Here is a 26954-nt window from a genome sequence, read left to right on the forward strand (position 1 = left end):
GACCTCTAAAGAGGACTAGTTTTGTCAGCTATAAACTTCTTCCACATTTAATAATAGCTACTATTACAAGCTTTCCTGGTGGCTCAGTGGTAAAGAATCTGCCTGCTGATGCAGGAGATGCGGGTTTGATCTCTGGGTTGGGAAGATCCCCTGGAGAAGGAAATGGCAACCCACTCCAGTATTCTTGTCTAGGAAATCCCATGGACAGAGGAGCCCAGCGAGCTATGGTCCGTGGGGTCACAAAGAGTCGGACATGACTGAGCAACTAAACTATTTGCTAAGCTTTTACTGAGGGCTTGCACTATAGTGAGCCCTTCATAGAAAACATCTCAAGAATCCCACCACTCTGAGGGGCTACTGACAAAGAGGAAACTGAGGCACAAAGGGAATGAACACCCAGCTCACCCCGCTGGGGAGTGGCAGAACCGGGGCCCATGCCCCGGCCACCTGACTGCAGGGTCTGCATGGCTGCCATGCTGCACTCTGTGCAGCCGCCGCCATCTGATATTCACCTCCGTGTCAGACCCTGCAGCCGGCAGGGCAGGGGGTCTCAGCCCCTCGTCACAGTGAGGGAAACGGCACCCGAGCTGCGTGCACGGGAAGCCTAAACTTGGGGAGAAATCCTGACCAAGCCCCAGGCTTTCCCAACCAACTTAGTACTGCTTCGTGCTTATAGCCAAGCCATCACCTGCAGGGCTTCCTGGTGGCTCAGACAGTAAAGAATCTGCCTGCAATGAAGGAGACCCAGGTTCAGTCCCTGGGTTGGGAAGATCCCCTGGAGAAGGGAACAGCTACCTGCCTGGAGAATCCCATGGACAGGGAAGCCTGGCGGCTACAGTACATGGGGTCACAGAGTTGGACATGACTGAGCAGCTTTCACATCACCTGTAGAAAAATGTTCTTGGCTAAAAACATTTGCATTGTTTTCCCCAGAACACTAGCAAGGAGAACACCTTGTTCTTATTTGATGTGTGGCTGGTATCTTAATTTCTGGCTTTATTATCCTGCCCATCTGCTGCTTCTCATGTGTGGTGGATGGAACCCTTACACATTCCTTCCCTCTCTCACGTGTGAGTGTGCGCGTACACCCACATCCACCCACATGCGAACACACACACACACCCCCCACACACACACAGCCATATACACACACACCCACACCCACAGCTACACACCCACATCCCCACACACCCCACACATACCCCCTCACACACATACACACTCCCCCACCCCCATTCCCCCCCGCCCCCATACACACCCTTTGTGCTGCACATCCCGGAGCCATGTGCTGGAGCCAGGCAGTGGAAATAATCCTCTGGCATGGCAATATGATCGTTTTCCTTTTCTTCCGCTGATCCAGCCCTGAGGTCTAGACAGGAAAAGGCATGCAGTGCAGGAAGGAGGGCCCCATGCGAGGGAGACAGGGAAGCAGGGAAAGCCAGCTTTTATGGGAGAAAAGCAGCACTGCCTACATCACTGTCTTGGAGAAGCCAAGCACAAGCTTAATTAAGTGTCAGGAAAAGTCTTGGTCAAGCCACCTCAGGAGGAAGTGATGCCATCAGGCTCCATGTGGCCAGTCCCCGTCCAGTGAACTCAGACTTGGCTCCATCCAGCAGGGTGGAGCCAGGGAGACCCCAGCTCCACAACCCCTCCTAGGCTCCAGGCCCTGGCCTCAGTCTTACTGGGTGACTTTCTTCTCAGCGGAGACTCAGGAATTCTGGGACAGAGATTCAGGAAAGAGCAACCTTTCCTATCTGCATGGCACTGTTATCACATCACATTCAATGGAATGTTAGTCTGCCAAAAAGATGTTAATTGGTGTTCCAAGGAAAAGCATATTTCTTCATCAAACCAGGATGCCTGGGTTAAAAAGATAACTGCAGGATTTCTCAGAGCCTTCAGTTTGCCCAGAGGAACACTGGAAGAAGTGATTCTCAGCCTTATTTGAGCAAAGAATTTTTTCTCAACAGACACATATTACCTGTCCCTTGGGATTCAGTAATAGAATTTGGGGGCATGTGTGGATACAGTCTGGTCAGGACTATAGCCCCTTCTCTCCTGGGATGCCTGCCTTTTGCAGGCCCCGCCTGGCTGCAGAAGTCTGGGGAAGTCACTGAGATGTGTCTAGGAGACCCCTGGAAGCTTGTATCCAGAGCCCCACTGATGTATACCCTTTTATTCCAGAGCTTAGTAGTTCTGGCTCTTTAGGCAAGAACCAGACCACACACCAGAGTGACAGGAGGAGGGGCAGAGGCACAGGGGGAGAGGAGAGATTTGAGGGGCTGCTCACAGTTTGTGGTCCAGAGTTTGTTGAGCACCTCCTAGGGGACCCGCCCCTCTGTGTGCAGGTACAGACCCAAACCTCACCCATCTGCATTCATGCCATACAGTCATTACCCTCTCAGAAGTGGTGCCACATTGCTCACCTGCCACAGAAACTACTGTTTGATTATCTGGTGGTCTCTCAGAAGGGTTTGTGTTTTCATACAGATACTATAGGAAAGCCTTCGAGAATCAGTGGAGAGCCAGAGAGCCTGGGAGGAGAGAGGGAGCCTTCTGGGCAGCTTTCCATTGCCCTCCTCCAATCCCGATGCTCCCGTGGGGTTAGCCCAGGATGTTCCATGGTCTGTAAAATGGGGATAATAATCCCTACCAGCTCATGTTGTTGTAAGAGTCAAGGGAATAAATGTTTAGAAAGCATTTGGTATAATTCTTAACAATAAGTATTATTTAATGTATAATAATAATATTATTATTGCTGGTGGATTTTGAGTAATGCCCTCATACCAAATGCTTTCTAAACATTTATTCCTTTGACCCTTACAACAACAGCATGAGCTGGTAGGGATTATTATCCCCATTTTACAGATGAGAAAACAGAGCACAGAGACTTTAAGTAGTTGCCCTAGGGTCCCACAGCTAGTAAGCAGCAAAACTGGGATTTTCCTTAGGCACTTAAAGCCCCAGATCTTCTCCTGAGCAAGTATATACTCTGCTGATGTTCTTATTACTAACATGTAGTACTTCTCAAGCACCTGCCGCTCGCTGCCCACCACCCACCTAGCTATCCTGGCCATGACAGCCTTCTCCCATGGCCCAAGGAGTCTGTGCAGAGCTATAGAGTGTGCAAGATAATCGGGGGGAAGGGGGATCATGCAATTCTAACCTCACTTTCATTTATTCAGAATGTATGAACTGAGCTGCTACTTACCTCAAGAAAAGGACCTGAAAATTTCTGTCTACGATTATGACACCTTTACCCGTGATGAAAAAGTAGGAGAAACGATCATTGACCTAGAAAACCGATTCCTTTCCCGGTTTGGGTCCCACTGTGGCATTCCTGAGCAGTACTGCGTGTAAGTGGCTTGGGATGTAAACGTTGGCTGTTCCATCTAACATTAGTACTGGGAAAGCTTTGATGCTCTACCTCAGGCCTGTCTTCATTGAGCCTCGGACCCTTTAAGTCAGGAGGGAGAATTGGGCTTCCCTGGTGGTTCAGATGGTAAAGATCCCCTGTGGAAGGGAATGGCTACCCACTCTAGTATTCTTGCCTGGAGAATACCATGGACAGAGGAGCCTGGTGTGCTTCAGCCTGTGAGGTCACAGAGAGTCAGACACGACTGAGTGACTAACACTTAGGAAGAAGCAGGGCCATAGCACTGCACGACTCCAGGGGGCGCTGTTCACATTGCGTCTGTGTACCGCACTGGCCCCTGAGGCAGTGTGGTGCTCAGTGAGGATGGCACTTAGTGAGGTGGCAAAGCCTGGGGAGCCAGTCCCTCCCCTCCCCTTCTTTCTCCCCCTCCCTCCGTGATGACAGGGACTGAGAGCTAGCAATGTTTGATGGTGGGAATTCCCTGCTCCTGCCCACAAACTGATCAGTTTTGTGATGTTCCTCTTTCCTTAAGTGCTAAACAGTGTCTCTCTGTATTATCCAGTGAGATATAGCTTGTGATTTCTAATTTATGTTTGCCTATTATGATTATGGTGATCTCAAACTCATTATTTACAGAAGGCCAGAGAAGAGGCGGGGGAGCCTGGTGGGCTGCCGTCTATGGGGTCGCACAGAGTCGGACACGACTGAAGCGACTTAGCAGCAGCAGAGAAGGGGAGGACCAGTTGGCTGAGGCCAAAATACCTGTGGATTTTAAGTCTCTAAATCCTAAATAGATTTCTAGGCAAAAGCCAGTGTCTAGAGTGCATTCCCCGTTCCCCCATTACATGAACGTGCCTTTAAGTATGTGTGTGTATAAACCTAAGAAGAACGTGTGTGCCCTGCGGTAACTCTGAGTGTGGCATTATTATTCACAGTTCTGGAGTAAACACCTGGCGAGATCAATTGAAACCAACACAGTTGCTTCAAAATGTGGCCAGATTCAAAGGCTTCCCACCGCCCATTCTTTCTGAAGATGGAAGTAGCATCAGATATGGAGGAAAAGACTACGGCCTAGATGAATTTGGTAAGCACACCGCCATGGATTGCAGGCTGGTTGCAAGGCACAGCAACACATCTATGCTGCTGGGTTTGCGTTACGGAGGGGTGTGGGCAGAGTAGTACCCTAAAACCATAGGGAATTCATACACGTGACTGTCTAACAAAAGCCCCATTATACTAGGGTTTTGCAGACATGTCAGGTGTCAAAATGGACACGTTTTCTTGTCTGTCTTATGTTTCACTTGACCTTTTTAGGTCATAGCCATTTGAGCTCTGAACACAAAGTTCTAATAATTAACTTATTTCCATGTAATGTATAATTAGCTCAGAAGTGCTCAGATGGTAGTGCAAGAATTTCTCCTCCAATATTATTCCATCATTCTCCCAACCCTCTCTGGGAAGGCTCAGGGATGCTGGGGGCTACTTTGAAGAATCTGCTGAGTTCACATCTGGCTCATGTCCGAACTTGGGGTCTTGCTCTTTCCTGAGCAGTAATTTATAAGGCAGTCTGTCCTGACACATACACAGCTAACTGCATTATGACATAGACTGAAATCAGCTTAATAGAACGTTAGAGTTGTCACATGATTCAGTGTTTTGTAGGGAAGAGGGCTTCCCGGTGGGGCTGGCATGGGGCCGGCTTTGAGGGCACATGGGATATCTAGAGAAAGCTGAACAAAGATACATGGGAATCAAAGTGCTTCCTGATCCTCAACTGTTTATTCCTGGCATTGTAAGAAACTGTGTTTGTCTTTCTATCTGAAAGAAGACTTGAAGACTTTGTCAATATCAGGGATTATTAGATATTTAACAAATGATGCTGTTTACATCAGAACTTGCAAAGGGCATTGGAAATAAACTAGCAAGCAACATGGCCTGATGGAGACAACTACCCCAGCAATCAAACAACACCCTCCAAAAGCTGTATCAGTCAGGGTTGTTCCCATTACTTTGGCCCCATAACAAATCATCCCAAAACTTAGCTGCTGAAAAAAAACCATTTTATGTTTTTTAAAAGTTTTATTGCCATATTTGATTTACAATGTTGTGTTCATTTCTGCTGTACAGCAAAGTGAACCAGTTATGTATGTATATCCACTCTTTTTTAGAGTCTTTCCCCATATAGCGACCATTTTGTTTTGCTCACAGTCTTGGGGGTTAGCCATTCAGGAAGGGCTCACCTGCGCACTTCTCACTTGAGTGGCAGTTGATTGTTGTCAGATGTTGGCTGGGGCTGCAGTCACCCGAAGGCTTGATGTCCAGGATGGCCCTTGGCTGGGAGCTCGCCTGGGACTGATGACCAGAGCACCTACCCAGGACTTTCCCATAGGGCACTGTCTGGGCGCCCAGGCTCCTTACATGGCTGCCGGCTTCCCTCAGAGCAAGTGATCCAGGAAGACCAGTGTGGTCCTTCATGCTTAGCCTTAAAAGTCACACAGCATCCTTTCTTTAGTGATCAAATATGTCTGCAGATTCAAAGGAGAGGACTTAGACCCCCACCTCTCAATGGGAGGAGTGACAGAAAATTTGGGAGTCTGTGTTTTTTAAATGCCACAGTGATACTAGCTACTGTAACAGTTAAGCTTAAAAATGTTAGTGGTTTAACACAATAGAAGTTTATTTCTCATAAATTCAAAACAGGTACTCCTACAGGTGGGTGGCCCTCTTCCAAATAGTCCTTCATGGACCAGACTGTTTCACCTTGCAACTCTGCCCGTTATCACCTCAGGTGTCTAAGGTCACTGCATCCAGAAGAGAAGGTGCCAGAGGTGATCCTACATGAGAGGGTATTACGAGCTGGACCTTGAAGGACACGCCTGTCACTTCCACCTATGTTACCGTCTAGCCTGCCTTGTTCGCGTGGCCACACCTAACTGCACAGGAGTCCGGCCGTGAGCCCCTGACACCAACACAAATGGGGGTTGCTCTTACGCAGTTTGGAGTGTTTTCGGTCTCCACAAGTCAGGAATGAACTTGGTTGGGCAGGGCTTCTGGTCAGGGGCTGTTTCTGTCAACAGCTCTTTCATAGGCTGCAGTTCACATGCTGGCACTGCCTGACTGTGTCTGCAAAGTCTGGGCCGAAGTGCTGAGAATCCCTCAAGGCTGAACTGTTTCTGGATCTCTGTCCCTGTTTCACTGTCCTTTTAAAAAAAAATATATATATATATATTGCAGAAGCAAACAAAATCCTGCACCAGCACCTTGGGCCCCCTGAGGAGCGCCTTGCCCTCTACATCCTCAGGACTCAGGGGCTGGTTCCTGAACACGTGGAAACGAGGACTTTGCACAGCAGCTTCCAGCCTAACATCTCCCAGGTAAAGCACCCTCCACCTTTGAACATGCATCATCCACACCCCAAAGGTGGTGGCAGTAGCTGACACAGACTTGCCTTGTTTATCTCTTTTGGATACTTTAAACTATACAAGAAATAGAAATGAAGCTCAGATTATCTTCATTCCCGAGGGGAATTTAGTGGGTAAAGAATCCGCCTGCCAATGCAGGAGACCTAGGAGATGCAGGTTCGATCCCTGGGTCGGGAAGATCCCCTGGAGAAGGAAATGGCAACCAACTCCAGTATTCTTGTCTAAGAATCCCATGGAGAGAGGAGCCTGGTGGGCTACAGTCCCTGGGGTTGCAAAGAGTTGGGCACGATTGAGGTGACTGAGAGCACACGTCCATGCATACACTAGGGGGATTTATTGTAAGAATTTTCAGGTAACTCACTAAATCCAGACAGGAGAGTGATAGTGACTCAGAACAAACTTGGGCCAGGATCTTGCCCTGTCTTTTGTCTATTTCTGAGTCTCCTTTAGCCTGCACTTTTCCTGTGAGCACTTTCCCATGTGTCAGAATATTGTGGACCGTTTCTGGGTTGTGTATATTATAATGCAGCCCCACCTGCTTCCAAATGTGGAAAGGATGGGCTGCCCTAACTTGGTCCCTTCATCCACCACTAGACCACTAAGCTCTAGCCAGGAGGACAGGGTACAGTGCACAGGATGGATCATCACAGGCACCATGTGGATAGTGACGGGGAAGGTCAGTTCCCAGAGAAGCAAGGCGAGACACGGAAAATGACAAAATAGTCTAAGTGGAGAAGGCAATGGCACCCCACTCCAGTACTCTTGCTTGGAAAATCCCATGGACGGAGGAGCCTGGTAGGCTGCAGTCCATGGGGTTGCTAAGAGTCGGACACGACTGAGCGACTTCACTTTCACCTTTCACTTTCATGCATTGGAGAAGGAAATGGCAACCCACTCCGGTGTTCTTGCCTGGAGAATCCCAGGGACGGCGGAGCCTGGCAGGCTGCCGTCTATGGGGTTGCACAGAGTCGGACACAACTGAAGTGATTTAGCAGTAGCAGTCTAAGTGGAAGCTTGTTAGAATGAAGATTCCCAGACCATGCCTGCAGAGATTCAGTAAGTCTGGGGTGGGGCCAGGAATCTGAATTTGTAACAAGTATCTAGAAAGGTTCTGATGCAGATGGTTAGGAAATCGCACTTTAAGAAATATTAATATACGAGTTGCCAGTCCAGGTTCGATGCACGATGCTGGATGCTTGGGGCTGGTGCACTGGGACGGCCCAGAGGGATGGTGTGGGGAGGGAGGAGGGAGGAGGGTTCGGGATGGGGAACACATGTATACCTGTGGCGGATTCATTTTGATATTTGGCAAAACTAATACAAGTATGTAAAGTTTAAAAATAAAATAAAATTAGAAAAAAAAAAAGAAATATTAATATAATGGGTGCAAATATTGTTGATACGGATAGCAGAACCGTGGTCTCTTAAGAAGTGAGTACAAGTGGGCTGGGCTTACTAGATTATTTTGTCACTCACTTTTATTCTGTTCCCTATTTTCGTATCTTCCTTCTCTCATTATTCTTCCTTCCCCTCAAAGAGCCCATTCCTCCTCCTCTTTCCCCTCCCACGTCTCAACTGAATAGTCTTAAGACATAACAAAGCAAGGAAGATTTCTCCCTGGGCATCCACCGAAACTTCCATCACCTCTACCTACCACATTGGACAGACTGGCTGGGTCTTAGGAGACACTGCTAATTAGGAGATGGCTAATTTCTGCAGTGTGCTAGATGTATGCTAGACCCTTGAGCCCTCGAGATTAGTTGGAAGAGAATAAGGATCACAGTAAAATATATGCCTTTCCAAGAGCCCCGGTTAATTCATTTTGATCACAATGCATTAGGAAGCCAACCTAGTGGTTTCCTTGGCAACCGTCTTTAAGAAGTTTTAAGTCTGTTTTTGTCATGAAGGCAGAGTATACAGAACATCCAGAAAGAGTCTGGGGAACTTAAATTGGTTTGTATGGTTGATACAGTGTGTTAACAGCATTCCTAGGCTGTCTGGAAGAATATTCCAGTCAGATAAATGGGCCTGGTCTGTAGCCGTCAGAGATATAAAGGGAGGTGAGGGGAGCTCACCAAGATGGCAGCACAGGCGTCAGTCCAGGCTTTCACCCTCCAAGTTCCTGCAAGCCCCCTTCCAGGCGGTGGGCCCTAGCAAGCCAATGCAGGGAGCCCTCCCTTTGGTGAATGGTAATGTTTTTGTCATTGAGTCTCTGCTTTGAAAGTGCCAGGCTGTCTGTCTTTTACAAAATTAAGTACATTTTTACATTATTTTGATTTTCTCTCTCAAGGTAAGTGGAGAAACCCTTGGGTGTCACAAAACTGGCACTGATAGCAAGTAGACAGTCTGATGATGGACGAGAGATGGTGTGAAAACTGTTTTGAGAGTCACTGTAAGAGGGAGTATGTGTGTTTGGGGTTGTGTTAGTGATGGCAAGCCCCTCATTTCATTAACCAGGGAAGACTGAGATTTTGATAAAGTAGGCACATGTAGAGACTCCTGGGAGAGAACGGAGGGTGGATGGCCTACGTGACACTGAAGGTATAAGATTCATCTCGATTTGCTCTTTTACTCCATTTTTCTTGCCTTCCATATGGACTAATAAATTAGGAGACCCACAGTAGTTTCACTGAAGATAGTTGAAAGAAGATTGTAGTCTCTACCACCCATAATGTAACTTCATTTCTCTTTTCATTTTTGAATGGCTTAGGGAAGACTTCAGATGTGGGTGGATGTTTTCCCCAAGAATTTGGGGCCACCAGGCCCTCCTTTCAACATCACACCCCGGAAAGCCAAGAAGTAAGTAATCTTGAGACCCTGCTGTGTCTCACTGGGGTCTTGGTTCAGGACCTGAGAGGATAAAACACCTTCAAAATGTGCTTCTCGTAGATACTACCTGCGTGTGATTATCTGGAACACCAAGGATGTTGTCCTGGACGAGAAAAGCATCACAGGAGAGGAAATGAGCGACATCTATGTGAAAGGGTAAGGCTGGCATGCAAGAGCCTCTGACAGACTCAGAGAACAAAGCAGACGCTCCTTCATGAGTGTTGCATTATAGGGTGTCCATTACAGGATCTTGATTATTGAAGATACTATGTCTTACTGGGATTCCCAGGTGGTGCTAGTGGTAAAGAACCCGCCTGCCATTGCTTAGGAAGAAAGCTCCAGGGAGACAGAGAGAGAGAACAAAGAAAAGCCTGTATGGAGGTTATTTATGAGCAGCGGCATCTGATACCTATAAGAAAAGAAAAGTTTTATTTCATTTATTAAGCAGACTTTTTATTTATGAGACTTTTTAGTCATGCAGTTCATTTTTATTCCTTTTTGATACTTTAAGTAACTAGCCTTAGAGACAGAAGTAGAGCTCCCAAGGTGTTTTTTTTTATTATTATATTACCTGAAGTTATTAACATCCATGGACAAGAAGAAACATTAGAGCTTTTTTAAAAAAATCATTTATTCCACCAACATTTACTGAGAGCCTACATCCAATGTGTAAAGTGTCATAGGTGTTCATTATTCTGTTACTTGCATAATTCAATTCCAAATAATCTATGTTGGTGTCAGTTTTGTGTTACACACTGATGCATACAGAACCCAAGGATTAAGAAGTCAGACTCTGGATTCAAATTAGCTGGATTGAAATCTGGTGGTTTCCCTCCTAGCTGGGCACGTTAGCAAGCTCACTATTCTTCATCTGTAAAATGGAGATAATGACAGTATCCACCACTCTGGAATATTCAGAAGATTGCATTTAGGCTAGCACCTGGCAGATAGTAACCACTATGTGCATTAACCAGGATTCGCCAGGAAAAAGGACAAGTAGGAGGCACGTGTGTGTAGAAAGAGGGAAAGAGAGAAACAAAGACAGGGAGAGAGAGAGTTGTTATGGAGGCTAAAAAGTCCCACAACCGATCACCTGCAAGCTGGAGACCCAGGAAAGCTGGAGATGTCACTCAGCCTGAGTTCAAAGCCTCAAAATCAGGGGAGCCCACGGTATATATCCCAGTCTAAGGTCAGGAGGAGATGACCTGAGATGTCTTGGTTCAATCAATGAGACAGCAAAAGGAGGTAACTTCCTCCTTCCTCTGTTTTTTTGTTCTATTTAGGTCCCCAATAGACTGGATGATGCCACCTACATTTGGGAGGGCCATCTACTTTATCCAGTCCATCGATTCAAATTCTAGTCTCATCCAGAAACATTCTCATAGACACACCCCAAAATAATGTTTAATCTGGGCACCCCACGGCCAGTCACGTTGACACATAAAATTAACAGTCACACCATAAACTTACTATTCCACATGAATTGAGTTTGGTTCCTTGATATCTAAAAGATAAGACTTGTTGAAACTTAATATATTCATAAAGTGAGAATAAAGTTTCACTTATGATCCCAAGTGGCCTTCAATCAAACCTTTGTTAAAGACATAATTATTGTCATTTAGGTTCACTCTACACAGGGAATGTTTCATCAAGTACTTCATTATTCTTTCTCATTTCAGGATATTATTACCATTCCCCAAGGAAAACTAATTCTGGCTAATTATATATATGCAAATTTATTTGACTATCATAAGCATTTTTTTTCCAATCGGAAACAAACTCAAGTAATACTGGACTGAGATAACTCTGGTAATCAAAGAATAAAATACAACCTAAAATACCATGTCAGGACTTCCTGGTGGTCCAGTGGTTGGGACTTCATGCTTTCAAAGCAGGGGGTTATGGGTTCAATCCCTGGTCAGCGAACTGGGATCCCACAGGCTGCATGGTATGGCCAAAATATTAAAAAACTTAAAGTACCATGTCACATTTGGAATGAAAAGTCAAAATACTGTATGTGAAAGGATGAATAATGCACAAATAACATGCCTAGCACTGTACACACATGGGTATTACATCCAAGTACATACGCTGAGAGTGGCTGTTTACCTTGTTTTCAAATTAAAATGTGAAAAGATTCATAAGAAAGGAGAGGGAAGAGCTACAGGGGTGAGCCATCTGGGGAAGGATGATGGTGCCAATAGGGTTGGGTTATAAGCTGAAGCTACCACGGTCATAGCCAAAAAGTGTGGTCTCTCTTCATTGAGCTAGTTCAAAAGCTTAAATGTTAATTGTCAAAAGGAGTATTTCAACTCAGTTACTTGGTTAGTCAATTGACGAGAAAAAGTAAAATTACCAGTCGACTGCTATTAATACCACTACTAATAATAGGACCCAGTATTAGCACATGAGTTTCTAGTCTCCATGGTCCTTTGAGGCAGAGTAATAGTCCTGTACTTAGGAGTCAGATAGACCTGGGAGTTATACTTAATTCTATCCCTTACTGGATATATGAGACGTAGATCCTCTCTGAACCTCCGTTTCCTCATCTGTGAGACGGAGCTAGTTATCAGTTGAAAAGAATAAAAGAAGGCATGCTATATACCTGGTTCATAGTAGCTGATCCTTAACATGTGTTAAGGATCTCCCTCTTCCCACTCTGGCCTTTCTCATTTTGTCCTCAGGCTGACCATGTGAAGGAAGCACGTATCATTAGCCTCGTTTTACAGATGGGAAATGAAGCTCAGAGAGTCAGTAGCAGAGCAGGTTCACAGCCAGGCCTGCCTCCTACTGACAGTCTCTATCTAGGGGGTCCAGGCAGCAGTATTTCTGAAAGCTGCTCCAGTTGATGCCAATGTGTAGTCGGTACTGAGATTCGTGCATTCCACCACTTTTGCCGTCTCAAATCTCGTGTGCCTCTGGTTCCAAACCAGAAAGAAGTCTTCCCCATAGTTGGTGGATGTGGTAACACTTTCTCCCAGACATGCTCATTCATCCCTCTAACCCATCTGCCAGGCACAGGCCAAAGAGAACTTTCCAAGTGTCAAAAGTTAAGATGTTCACTTGTTGGTAGAAATGAATTTTCATAGATAGGAGTATGGATGCAGCAGCTTACATCTCCCTTGCTCGTCTCAATTAATGTGATCATAGTACATTTAAGAAGAATTTAAAAAGGAAGCTGTAAGATTACTTGAGTCGTGCCTGTTTTGTTTGCTTAAGTAAAACATGGAAAAGGAAATGCTGAAATTTTGAACTAACCCACATTCATTGAGCCTATCAGCGGTGATGACAGACAGCAATGAGTTATAGTTAGGGAGACTAAAATCATAACCGGCAAGCTTCACCATTCCCAAAATAGCAGCTAAGTTGTTGATATTTTCCAGAAAATTTCACCTTATCCCTGTTAACTGAAGTCTAAAGGGTTTCCTGCACTGGTTTTAGAGGAATTCTATTTTATTTGGCTACAACCTGTGTCGGATGCACCAGAGTGCCTCCCCTTCATAAATCACCACCCCCAGCCTCCCCATCTCTGTAGATAACTGGAACCTGCCCAAGAAAAGTGCATTAATTCTCCTGCCCTTCACTCCTAATCACTGCACGATTTTGCGGCTAGATTACTTGTCAATCACATGGAGCTAAATCTGTTTGCTTCTGCTTTTCAGCTGGATTCCTGGCAATGAAGAAAACAAACAGAAAACAGATGTCCATTACAGGTCCTTGGATGGCGTAGGGAACTTTAACTGGAGATTCGTCTTCCCTTTTGACTACCTCCCAGCTGAACAGCTCTGTCTCGTTGCTAAAAAAGTGAGTTCTGAAATGTGCCAGTGGGGCAGGGACGTCATGGTCTTTCTTAATGTGGACACTGAGAAAAGGTCGGAGGTGCTCAGCAACTTGGGGGTCATGGGTCCAGCTCCCTCTTGGTGAGGTGGGGATTCAGAGACCCCAGTGGTGCAGATACTTGCCCAAGGTCACACAACTCTGGTAGGTATTTGTGTAGTTAGGAGTAAAAGGAACACAGCTTTTCTTCCCTGACATGTTGGCAGCTGGGGGAAGGATCTGGTTAAAGACCCCCTGTGTCCATACATACCCCAACCTAAGTATGTATTTATGTCACGGGAGACTGATTTCTTCCCCTGATAAAGAGATTTGTTGGACTAGCTAGCCAGAGACAAAATATTAATGTAGGTGCAATTTCCCACTTATCTTCCTTATTAAACTTAAGCATCTGCCTTCCTTCCTTTAGGAGCACTTCCATGAGGGTTCAGGGCCTTCCTGGTCTTAATTTATAAGACTCTGGGTTACAGAACTGAACTCAAACTGGCTTGTACCAAAAATGTGATTTATTGGTTCACATTACTAAAAAGGCCGGGGTTGACTGGCTTAAGGAACGCCTGGAGCCCAGGTTGAACTGATGTCTTTAGAAACTGCAGTCACCTCCTCCACCCCTCTGCTCTGCCTTCACCCATGAGCCTCACTCCCTGGTGGAGGTAGGATGGCTACCAGCAGGTCTCAGTAGAGAGAGATCAAGTCCCCAAAGGCGCCAACCAGGGTTCTGAGATTGGACCCTAGAGTTGGCCTGTCTGAGGCCAAGTGCCCCTCTCTGAGCCAGCCAGTGGTGCAGCTCTCGAGTTAAGGATAAAGTCAGTCCTCCCCAAACTGCATGGACTGGAGGAATAGAATCTCTAAGAAAAATCTGTGGGGCAGGTAAGAATAACCGCTGTCTTTTATAGGCCCTTGTCCCATTTCCCCTCCCAACCACATTCCATAAACTTTTCCTAGCTCTGTCCCAGTCACCTCTTCCCCCTACACCTGGATCAGGATGCAGCCCCTTCTGTCCCAGCAGGCCAGGCCCTACCCGCTGCTGATGCTCTAATGAGCACTTTTTCCATTTAGGTGAGATGCATGCCTTCCAAGGGCACTTTTTAAAGATGCAGAGGCTCATCCTGGTGCTTATGCATACTTTCAAATGTTGAGACAGACCGGGGGAAGGTGAGGGGCTTGGGGTCAGGTAGGCCTTTAGGTAAAGTGTCCTTTCCTATTTATTCACATCTAAGCTGGACCTCTCAGCATCCTGAGTAACCCCACACAGGACAGTTGGGTGAGGCCAGACAATGGTAGAGCGGGCTTCTCGGCTCCTCAGAGCCAGGCCCTCTAAGTCCTGCAAAGGGAAACATCTCAGACTGTCATCTGAAAAACCAACAACCCAATAATCTTCCTTCAAATTCATGAAGTATTGGGGGAATTCCCTTTCTTCTGGAGCCAGAGGAACTTACGTGTAATCAGGCCTTGGAGGTGTCATGATCCTTGGGCTGATACTGTCTGAGCAGAGGCAGGGACCAGAGGTGAGAACCTGGAGGAACCTCACCCCATCCTCTGTGCACCTAACTCGAGTCTGAAGGATCAGAGGGTCTTAGTTTTACAGTATGTAAAACTAGCAGTATTTTTCAAAAACCAAAACTGCCAGGAATTTAAAATCTGCACTGATAAGAGTGAAATGTGGGCCGCCATCTCTCATCCCCATGTGGAGTGTGCTCAGACATCCTTGGGACGGTTGCGGGTGGGGCGGGGAGATTGCTGGGCAGAAGTAACACCCCAGCAGGGGATATTTCAGTCTGGCCTAGAACAGCTTGGCTTTGGGAGGATAATCTAACTAGGCCGTGGTGTTTAGGAGACAGAATTACCCTCCCCACCACCCCCAAACCCCAGGAGTGGCAGCAGGAAGTCACACTGATAGAAACTCAGTGGGGAAACCTTCTGTTTGGGAACTGCCTCGGACAACCTTTTTGTCGCCCAGCTGGTGGTCTTGAGATTTCCTGGGGTGCTTGCCTGCCTTACATAATACACATGGAACGGGGGCAGCAGGCTAGAAGATGGGGTTTTGGGTGGGGATGCAAAGGAGACAAGAGGTCCTGTGCCTTGATGTTGCATTTTCAAGAGGCCCCAGGGGAGGGTTTTAAGAGTCCAGTAATCTGTGTCATTTTGGCTTGTCTGTTCCTCTTGGCATTTTAGGAGCATTTCTGGAGTATTGACCAAACTGAATTTCGGGTCCCACCCAGACTGGTCATTCAGATATGGGACAATGACAAGTTTTCTCTGGATGACTACTTGGGTAAGGCTGACATGTGGATACTTTTCTCTAAGATATTGTACTTGAAATTAGTTAAATCAACTAGAACTTGGAATCAGTTATTTAAATCTCCAGTCCTGTGGGGCTGGGGTCACATTCACTGCCTGGATGGCCTCTGGGCACTGTGGCCTGCCGGGCGCTATCCCAGGTCTTCTGAGAAGTGGGCACAGTGAATGGCACCCCTTGTGTGGGCCCCATCCACTCTCAGGGTCCTGGTATAGGCTCTTGCACCAGCTTCTGACATGTTATGAAGACACAAATTTTGTTTTCAAGTATGCCTCAGCCTTGCGTTCACTTCCAAACCTCTTTCCTTTTCTCCCTCTCTCTTCTTCTCCCTCCCATCAACACCTCAGAATTGGCTTGAAGTCACTGCAGTCCTCTAATATCCCAGCCCTTGTTCCTCCCCACCCTTCTCTGTGGTAAAAGGCCCTTGTTAAGCACCCTCCCTGCACTGCGGGCCCCTCCATTTCCGAGTCCTCTCCCCAGTCCCTGCAAAGCACACGGTCCAGATTTTCTCTCTCCCAGGCCTTGGGTGTCTCACTGGCCCACTCTGTTTCTTCCTCTCACTCTTTAAACACAGGCCTTTGTTCTCCTAGGGTTTTGTGGATCCTCCCCAGGCTCTCTCAGTGACTTACCAACCCTCTCCTCTGTTGAAGGCAAAGCTTCCATTCTCGCTTTGTGCAAGGTATGACTCCTAGACCTGGAGGTGCAGCCTGGCCGCTATGGTGCCTGCCGTACAGTAACAAGAAATACTGGGATGACTCACACTGACTGCTGTAAGCAGTGTATCAAATCAACACACTATACACCTTAGACTTACACAGTGCTGTATGTCAATTATGTCTCAGTTTGAAAAAAAGACACACTTACGATGATTATTCCCCACTCCCCACCGGAACCTTTTACCTGTATGTTCAGCTGGCACCTCAAATTTATCGTGACTAAGATCAAACTCAGCCTCTCTTCCCTGACCTCATACCTGCTCGCAGCCTCTCCCAGTAGCTCAGGCCGAAACACCCAGAGTCCTCTGAGGCCATCCTCTCCTTTCCTCCCTCTTTCCTAAACAATGTAACCTGCTGTATCACGCTCATTTACTTTCTTATTTCTATGATCTCTGCCACTTGCCAATTCAGACGTAACTTTCTCGAAGCCAGCATTACAGAAGCCCCGAACTCACTTCCCTGCCTCTAGAGCATCTTTCCTGGCAGAGGAGAAGCCCACGGTGGCCAGCGGCTACATCTTGTTCATCCCTCTGCCCTTCACAACACAGAGTGCAGTGGCTTTGGCTTAGTTGGTTCTTAATAAGAATTAATGGTGTGGAGATCCCTTAAAAAACTGGAAATAGAACTGCCTTATGACCCAGCAATCCCACTGCTGGGCATACACACTGAGGAAACCAGAATTGAAAGAGACACGTGTACCCCAATGTTCATCGCAGCACTGTTTATAATAGCCAGGACATGGAAGCAACCTAGATGCCCATCAGCAGATGAATGGATAAGAAAGCTGTGGTACATATACACAATGGAGTATTACTCAGCCATTAAAAAGAATACATTTGAATCAGTTCTAATGTGGTGGATGAAACTGGAGCCTATTATACAGAGTGAAGTAAGCCAAAAGGAAAAACACCAATACAGTATACTAACGCGTATATATGGAATTTAGAAAGATGGTAACAATAACCCTGTATACGAGACAGCAAAAGAGACACTGATGTATAGAACAGTCTTTTGGACTCTGTGGGAGAGGGAGAGGGTGGGATGATTTGGGAGAATGGCATTGAAATATGTATAATATCATATATGGAATGAGTCGCCAGTCCAAGTTCGATGCACGATACTGGATGCTTGGGGCTGGTGCACTGGGACGACCCAGAGGGATGGTATGGGGAGGGAGGAGGGTTCAGGATGGGGAACACATGTATACCTGTGGCGGATTCATTTTGATGTTGTCAAAACCAATACAATATTGTAAAGTTTAAAAATAAAATAAAATTATTAAAAAAAAGAAAATATTAAAATAAACAAAAAAAAAGTACATGGATTTGTACAAAAAAAAAAAGAATTGAACAGACAAGTGAGTATAAAAGTGTTGAACTGAAGAAAAACGTACAATCTAAAAGTTGTGAGTCCAGGCATCTTACCGAGGACTGCAACCTAGGACACCACCTCTCAGAGAGCTCTGAGGAGCCAGGATAGAAGAGGTTTTTGCTGGGGGGAAGAAAAAAACAGGCAAACATCAAAAGATTACGCCTAATCACAAAGAACAGATATCTCAAGTTAATGATTTTAGTGCTTTGCTATGTTTGGAGAGATACAAGATCCTGGACCTATTGAAATTTTACCTTAGATATGGATCTTAGCTAGCCAGAGCCAGACCCAAAGGTCAGAATGCTTCCCCCTGCATCTTGAATCCCCCTTGGGTCACAGACTCAGGTGGGGGCTGCAGCAACTAGGGTCCTGACCCTTGTAGAACTGGGATAATGGGTGGCACTTTGTTTACTGGAAGGCCGGGCAGTGTTCCCTGTTCACAGGAGTGTGCTAATTTGCATGAAGAACAGGAGAGAGTTTTCCCTTGAAACAAAACAGTCTGACAACAAATAAGGAGATGACTGTATCTCTGATAACTAGTGGGTAAATGGTTGTAGTTATTACCAAACGGAGAGAGGCAAGATAAAAACAGGCATAAACTCCAGAAAGGCTTGTGGCTATGGATACATTAAGATGAAGGACAGTTTCTGAGTCCAAAAGTTTATAGAGAACCTGTCACCACCTCCCTGGTGCTCTTTGCTATCCCTGTTGAAGACCACCTTTTGTCCCAGTAAGTAATTCATAGACTTGACCCAGCATACCCAGACAATTATCTGAAGGAGAGGGGTCCCAGGAGTTCCCAAGCCCCAAAGACAATCAAAGATGATCTTTAACTACAAGAGAGTTCACACCTCACATCATGGAAGAAAACCTGTGCTTCTCTGGGCACCCTGAGCTGGGCTTCCTAGTTCCTGGGAAGAATTTTCTGATGAGAATTCAATGTTCCTTCTCAAATTCTTATTTCTGAGGTTACACTAGGAGAGACTTGAACTTGACTGTTCTATGGCACTTCCCATGTTCCAAGTACCAGTTGTCTTTACCCAAAGCCAGATGACAATGTTCGGGGAAGTTTAGAACCAACATGAGCAAATTCCAAGTTCAGTGGAAATTGTGTTCCTAGATGTTTAATTAGTTTGAGCTTGGAGGAGAACTCTATTTATGCTCCTGTCTCTGAGAAGTAAAGCAGGTAGTCCTCTGTGAGACGCAGAGCAGAGGACAGATGCTTTTGCACTTTCCATCCTATCTGGAAAGAACTTTAGCTGTCTACCAGGCTCCATTTCTCTAACTCACCTGTCACCTGTTCAGAGTCCCAGTCTAGACCTCTCTTCTGACAAGTACATTCTGTTTACTTGTGAACATCGCCTGATCCACTTGAAATTTATTTGGGTTTAATGTTTCCTTGGCTAGGTTTCCTGGAACTTGATTTGCATCATACCATCATTCCAGCAAAATCACCAGAGAAATGCAATTTGAACATGATTCCAGACCTCAAAGCCATGAACCCCCTGAAAGTGAAAACTGCCTCTCTCTTTGAGCAGAAGTCCATGAAAGGATGGTGGCCTTGCTACACAGAGAAAGACGGCTCCCGTGTGATGGCTGTATGTATGAGTATTTCCTGCTTGGGGGTTGTTTATTCCTTTTCTTCTTTAGGTTTTGCCCTTTGTGAGTAGATTTGCTCCAGATAAGGAAGGTTGAATTGGTGGTACTTTTAAGTTTTGGGAACAGGTTGTACCTGAGATTATAGGAGAAGGTGGCAGATGCTGCGAACATATGTTTGGGGTTGAGTGGAAGATAGAAGGATTGGAATTGTCAAAAAACTGGGAGTGCATGTGATTATACTATATTTTTGTGGGACTCTCTTTCACCAGAAATGCTAATTTACGCTGAGCTTCCAGTACAATTCAGTACAGAAAAAGCAACTTCAAATTTAAGCTGTTCTCATCTTGAAAAAATTAAAATTTAAAGATGGAAGAAGCAAGGAGTGTGAGCATCCATTGAACTTTAAGGCCATAAGTTATGAGCACATTTGGGAAACTCAAGATAATTTCAACATAGAAGCAATAATGCAAATTGCCATGCCCTGTCACAAAAAGGCTACTTAATTCTTAATTCATTGTGTATTACTAATAATAAACATTTTATACTACTTATTACAAACTAGACAACATACTAAATGTCTTACATTCATAATCTTGTGTTTTAAAACAACTTTAAAATTTATTGGGTTGGCCAAAAAGTTCATTCGGATTTTTCTGTACCCAAATGAACTTTTTGGCCAACCCAATACATAAAGTAAACTGCACTCAGCTTAAAACAGAAGACAACAAAAGTGCACAATTTGAGTTTTGACGGATGTATATGCTCCTGAAACCACCACCATAATCAAGCTCCAGAACATTCCCATTATCCCCAGGGGTTTCCTTGTGCCCTTTGCAGTCTATCACTTCCTCTGTCCCTGGCGTAGCTTCCTGCCACTCTAGAGCAGGTTGTACATAATGTCATTTAGTTCTGATAACCCCATGAAGCAGAATCCATTTTATAGATTTGAAAGAACAGGCTTAGAAATAAGAACTACCTTGCCATAGACAGACTTTCCTGATAGCTCAGCTGGCAAAGAATCCACCTGCAATGCAGGAGACCCCAGTTCAATTCTTGAGTCAGGAAGATCCCCTGGAGAAGGGATAGGCTACCCACTCCAGTATTCTTGGGCTTCCTTTATGGCTCAGCTAGTAAAGAATCTACCCTGGGTTTGATCCGTGGGTTGGGAAGATCCCCTGGAGAAGGGAAAGGATACCCACACCAGTATTTTGGCCTAAAGAATTCCATGGACTGTATAGTCCATGGGGTCGCAAAGAGTCAGACATGACTGAACAATTTCACTGCCATAGACAGATACCCATCTTTGACGTGTCGACTGAGGAGGCATCTGTGCTTCATCACCTAACGAGCATCAACATCAGAAGTTCTCAAATTGCTGGTGACTTTGTGGGTTCCAGGGTTCTAGAAAGCCTGTTGCCACCCCGGTTAAGCCTGGCTATCAGAGAGGGCAAGTTTCTAGAGCTCTTGGAGCCTCAGTGTCCTCGTGTGCACAGGAGGATCACAGCAGTACCTGACTTCTAGGACTGTCCTGAGCATCACACGAGAGTGTCCCTGTAAAAGGCTTAAGCAGTGCCCAGGGCACCACTCAGGCACCTGTGAACAGGGAGGAGCATTCATTCATTCACTCATCCTTTGTTCTGCAGGTACACAGTGGATGCTCACTAAGTGCCAGCACTGCTCCATACAGTAGGGGTCCCATGAAGCACGGAGGCTCTCCTGGAGCCCACAACAACTGCTCAGTGTTAGCTGTTGTCATTAGCAGTATTCAAATTAATCTGGGTCCAAGCACAGTTACAAAGGGAGATAATGTGAGCAGGCCAGGAGATGGATGTGAGAAAGTTAGAATGATGGGGATCCGAGAAGACTGGAAAGCAGGGAGGAGGGAAAGCAATTTGTCCTCTCAGTTTCCCACAAGGAGTCAGTTCAGAAACACATGGAAGAGGAAATGTGATGAGATCTCTTGAGGAAGATTTAAGGCGATCTCAGGATTGTTTTACAAGAATAAAAATCACTGCTCGGGGAATATGCCTTGGGTCGAAGTGAAAATATTTGTGAAACGTGATGTCATGTGTTTAACGTGTTCTGCTTTACTGAAGGGGAAAGTGGAGATGACGCTGGAAGTCCTCAATGAGAAGGAGGCCGACGAGAGGCCAGCTGGGAAGGGACGGGATGAACCCAACATGAACCCCAAGCTGGACCCACCAAAGTGAGAGGCCCTCTTTGTTCTGATCCCCAAACACCTGCAGTCTGAAAGCCCCCCTCCACTTGACTTAATGCAATGGATTAGCCGTTGTCTTAATTTTGTACTGAACAGGCGGGATGGGGGATGATCTGGCTTCATTTTAACCATTCTCCTTTCCGTGAAACCAAAGTCCAGTGTGTCTTCAGCAACTTTAGAAGTCATAAAAGGTTAAAGACTCTCTCAGCCAACTAAGGGGAATAATATCTTTCCTTGGCTTTGTAAAACATTATTAATTATTCTTTAAACTGTGTTACGCTCTGAGATGTAAAATATCTGTCCCTCCTGAGTTGGGTAGGTAAAACCATTTCTTTGCAATGCAGCCGACCAGAAACCTCCTTCCTCTGGTTCACCAACCCGTGCAAGACCATGAAGTTCATCGTGTGGCGCCGATTTAAGTGGGTCATCATTGCCCTGCTGATCCTGCTGATCCTGCTGTTCTTTGTGGCTGTGTTTCTGTATTCCTTACCGGTATGAGTCCTTGGCCTCTTGTCTTGGCTTTCTGGGTGTGAATTATGGCTGGTCATCTCAGTTGGTATTTGCCTTTTTTGCTGTTCAGTAAAATGACCTACCTTGGGGCTTCCCTGGTGGCTCAGTGGTAAAGAATCCACCTGTCAATGCAGGAGACTCAGGTTTGATTCCTGGGTTGGGAAGATCTCCTAGAGAAGGAAATGGCAACCCACTCCAGTATTCTTGCCCAGGAAATCCAATGAACAGCAGAGCCTGGTGGGCTATAGTCTGTGCTGTGCTTAGTCGCTCAGTCATGTCCAACTCTTTGTGACCCCATGGACTGTAACCTGCCAGGCCCCTCCATCCATGAGAATTCTCCAGGCAAGAATACTGGAATGGGTTGCCATGCCCCCTTCCAGGGGATCTTCCCGATCCAGGGATGGAACCCAGGTCTCCTGCATTGCAGGCAGATTCTTTACCATCTGAGCCACCAGGGAAGCCCATGGGGTCACAAAAGAGTAGGATATGACTTAGCAACTAAACAACAACAAAAATGACCTACATAGCAGTTGTGGTATTACAGCCTGTCAGCTTTAGGAAAGTTTAAAGTACTATGTTCTGTGAATTACATTCTCCAGGTTTTATGAATTACAGGTAGAACTTCAGGGTCTATTATAAACAAAACAAAACAAAACTTTGGTCTCAGGAATTCTAGAAGAAATCCCTCAAGCCTTTATCACTGTGGGTCTGAACCAGAGCCAGCATTTCTGATGGATCTTTCTGCCTTCAGACTTTTTGTTCCAAACCATCCTACATCCTAACTCTTGACCTTTCATGCATCCTGGGCTCATTAGAAGCCTACACCACCCTTGAACTCTGGGGGCTTCCCAGGTGGCACCAGCGGTAAAGAACTCGCCTGCCAATGTAGGAGACACAGGTTCAATTCCTGAGTTGGGAAAATCCCCTGGAGGAGGGGATGGCAACCCAATGCAGTATTCTTGCCTGGAGAATCCCATGGACAGAGGAGCCTGAGAGGCTATGGTCTATAGTGTTGCAAGGAGTTGGATACAACTAGAGTGACTTACCACACACCCTTGAACTCCATCCAAATCGAGTTGGCCTCCCCGAACAAGTATTGCCCTAACCTGCCAGGATGCCTTTGCCAAGACTGTTCCTTTACCTGTGTTCTGTCTGTTAAAAGCTCCCTCATTCTTTAAGGCCCACATCACATAACATCCCCCTTAATCTCCACAGTCATAAAGGGAGTTCAAATGGCAGGTTTGTCAGGGTGCCTGGAAGTAGTGCCTTCATTCCTCTGAGAATCAAGGAATTAGTTGAGCATCTGCTGTAGGGTAGAAATTGGAATACAGAGATGCCCAAGGCAGGACTTCTGCCCACAAGCAAATCACATATCTGCTTGTCTGCAGGATATGAACAAGTAAATTACTATGAAAGGCAGGCTGGTCCAGAGGTATGAAAAAATGACCATCAGACCCCATTGCTGAGGATGGTTGTACCAAAGAGGGGGCGTTTAAGCTTAGTTTGCCCAGTGGAGAAGTGAGAGTCCAACCATTCAGAAACCACTCCTTCAGTTCATATTAATAATACAGATTATTTTGTGTTTAGTAGCATAGTCACGGAGAAGGCAATGGCACCCCACTCCAGTACCCTTGCCTGGAAAATCCCATGGACGGACGGAGCCTGGTAGGCTGCAGTCCATGGTGTTGCTAAGAGTCGGACACGACTGATCGACTTCACTCTCACTTTTCACTTTCATGCATTGGAGAAGGAAATGGCAATCCACTCCAGTGTTCTTGCCTGGAGAATCCCAGGGATGGGGGAGCCTGGTGGGCTGCTGTCTATGGGGTCGCACAGAGTCGGACACGACTGACGCGACTTAGCAGCAGCAGCAGCAGCATAGTCACACAACCCCAAGAGCAGGGAGTTGGTGTCTTCCTTTTCCCCCAGCAGATACTTTCAGCTTGTTAACTGTGAGTACATGCATACTACTGGCTTGGCCAAAAAGTTCATTTGGATTTTTCTGTAAGATCTTATGGCAAAACCTGAATGAACTTCTTGGCCAACCCAATATTTTCTTATTGTAGGTAGCTCAATATGTCTTGACCATTTAGAAAACCCCTTATAGTTATTCTTCTTGAGTTAGACTCTGTTGATTTAAAGCAGTGGTTCTCAACTGGGAGCAATCTTGCCCCCCAGGACATTTGGATGCTTGGAGACATCTGGTTGTCACAACTGGGGGTGATGCTGGAATCTAGCGGGTAGAGGCCAAGGATGCTGCTAAACATCCTGCAATGCAGTGTCCAACAAGCATCATCTGGTCCTAAGTGTCAATGGTACCATGATGAAGAATCCCTAAGTTATATAATCCCTAAGATATGTATGTATGTATATATAAATATATATAACCCTGTTTCTGTTTCCTTTTCAGAACTATTTGTCAATGAAGATTGTGAAACCAAATGCATAACAGAAGCAAAGTCTTCAAGAGTCATCCAGCAACGAGAGAATCCTGTCTCTATTAACAGAACAAAACCAAGAATGAGTCTGTGTCTGAGACTACATTGCAGAGGATATTACACTACTTCACAGAGCCCCATCACTTCCCAGAGCGTCTAGGTTCCAAGTCAGGCTAACAGGCAACATTTTTATCTTACCTTTTGAAGTATTAAAGGTTTTCACCATGTTTTTTCATAGTAATTTTCAAGGTGGCTGGTTCCATTTAAAAATCTTTTTTTATGCGTCCTCCTTCTACAATTCAATTTGTAAATTGCTGAAATCAAACATGAGAATTTCTGCATTGTGATTTCATATACTTCTTACCTGTAGTCCACAAAAAGGGCTGTGCATTATAAAATAGTAGAATAGTTAGAGGAATTGTTATTTATGCTTGCAACCATTGCTATATTTTGTATGGATAAATGTCTTAAGAGTGTATTCAACCTCTGTGATGAATTCAAATAAAAACATTTCACCTTCAGCATATACTGGTTTGTTGCAGCTGTGGGCCAAACTGAGAAAGAGGCAACTTCTAGTCTGGGTGTCAGTGGATAGAATGGTATGCCCTGGCAGTTAGCTATAATTCCTTTATAAGCATCTTGCCAATATAATAAATTAACATTTATTTATTCTATGCACACTATTTTTCTAATGCTTTATACATATTAACTAACTTAGGCCTCAAGGTAATCCCGTAAAAGGTAGGTAACATTATTAACCCCATCTTGCAGCTGAAGAAATTGAGATATGTGCATGAAAATCAATGACGTTAGAACACATTCTCTCACCATACACAAAAACAAACTCAAAATGGCTTAAAGACTTAAACATAAGACATGACACCATAAAAATTCTAGAAGAGAACACAGGAAAAACATTCTCTGACATAAATAGTACCAATGTTCAATAGAAATAAAAACAAACAGGACCTAATCAAACTTATAAGCTTTTGCACAGCAAAGGAAACCATAAACAAACCAAAAAGACAGTCTACAGAATGGGAGAAATATTTACAAATGATGTGATCAACAAGTGCTTCATTTCCAAAATATATGAACAGCTCACACAACTCAGCAACAACAGAACAGTCAACCCAATCCAAAAATGGGCAGAAGACCTAGAGACATTTCTCCAGAGAAGACATATAGATGGCCAATAGGCACATGAAAAGATGTTCAACATCACTAATTATTACAGAAATGCAAGTCAAAACTACAGTGAGGTACCACCTCACACCAGAGTGGCCATCATTACGAAGTCTACAAATAACAGATGCTGGAGAAGGTGTGGAGAAAAGGGAACCCTCGTGCACTGTTTGTGGGGATGTAAATTGATGCAGCCACTATGGAAAACGGTATGGAGGTTCCTCAGAAAACTAAAGATAGACTAGCCATATGACCCAGCAGTCCCACTCTTGGGCATATATTCAAAGAATATATATTTGTATATTCTTTGAATTCATATAGTCAAAGAATACACGCACCCCTATGTTCATAGCAGCACTGTTCACAATAGGACATGGAAACAACCTAAATGTCCACTGACAGATGAATGGAGAACACGTGGTACATATTACAACACAATGCTACTCAGCCATAAAGAGAGTGAAGTCATGCCATTTGCAGCAACATGGATGTATCTAGAGATGAGCATACTAAGTCAGAAAGGGAAAGACAAATACCAAATGATATCCCTCACATGCATAACCTAAAATATGACATACTACTACTACTACTAAGTCGATTTAGTCGTGTCCGACTCTGTGCGACCCCATGGACTGCAGCCCACCAGGCTTCTCCGTCCCTGGGATTCTCCAGGCAAGAACACTGGAGTGGGTTGCCATTTCCTTCTCCAATGCATGAAAGTGGAAAGTGAAGTCACTCAGTCGTGTCTGCCCCTCAGCGAACCCATGGACTGCAGCCCACCAGGCTCCTCCATCCATGGGATTTTCCAGACATTACTGGAGTGGGGTGCCATTGCCTTCTCCCAAAATATGACATAAATGAAGCTAAAACAGAAACAGAATCATGGACACAGAACAGACTGGTGATTGTCATGGGGAAGGAGGTTGGTGGAGGAATGGAGTCAGAGGTTGGGGTTAACAGATGTCAGCTTTTTTTTTTTTTAATTATTTCTTTTAATTGGAGGCTAATTATTTTACAATATTGTAGTGGTCTCTGCCATAGATGTCACCTTTTATATACAGAATGGGTAGACAACAAGGTCCTACTGTATAACAGAACTATATTCAATTTCCTATGATAAACCATAAGGGAAAAGAATCTTTTCTAAAAAAAGAATG

General features: G+C 45.2%; 1 protein-coding gene across 5 annotated transcripts in view; it reads left to right on the plus strand.

The window, feature by feature from the left end:
• Window positions 1–25138, plus strand: part of MYOF (myoferlin) — a 178747-nt gene extending 153609 nt beyond the window's left edge. For 4 of the 5 annotated variants that reach the window (XM_027529440.1, XM_027529441.1, XM_027529444.1 and 1 more), the window contains 11 exons: window positions 3186–3356; window positions 4312–4460; window positions 6611–6750; window positions 9509–9597; window positions 9688–9783; window positions 13290–13431; window positions 15637–15736; window positions 19255–19445; window positions 21543–21652; window positions 22009–22156; window positions 24585–25138. In XM_027529440.1, the coding sequence (XP_027385241.1) occupies window positions 3186–3356; window positions 4312–4460; window positions 6611–6750; window positions 9509–9597; window positions 9688–9783; window positions 13290–13431; window positions 15637–15736; window positions 19255–19445; window positions 21543–21652; window positions 22009–22156; window positions 24585–24623 (1375 nt within the window). In that variant the 3' untranslated portion in view covers window positions 24624–25138. The other variant, XM_027529445.1, reaches the window with a different exon arrangement.
• Window positions 25139–26954: the final 1816 nt, after the last annotated feature.

This window comes from Bos indicus x Bos taurus, chromosome 26, assembly GCF_003369695.1.
Source record: "Bos indicus x Bos taurus breed Angus x Brahman F1 hybrid chromosome 26, Bos_hybrid_MaternalHap_v2.0, whole genome shotgun sequence".
NCBI classification, from domain to species: Eukaryota; Metazoa; Chordata; class Mammalia; order Artiodactyla; family Bovidae; genus Bos; species Bos indicus x Bos taurus.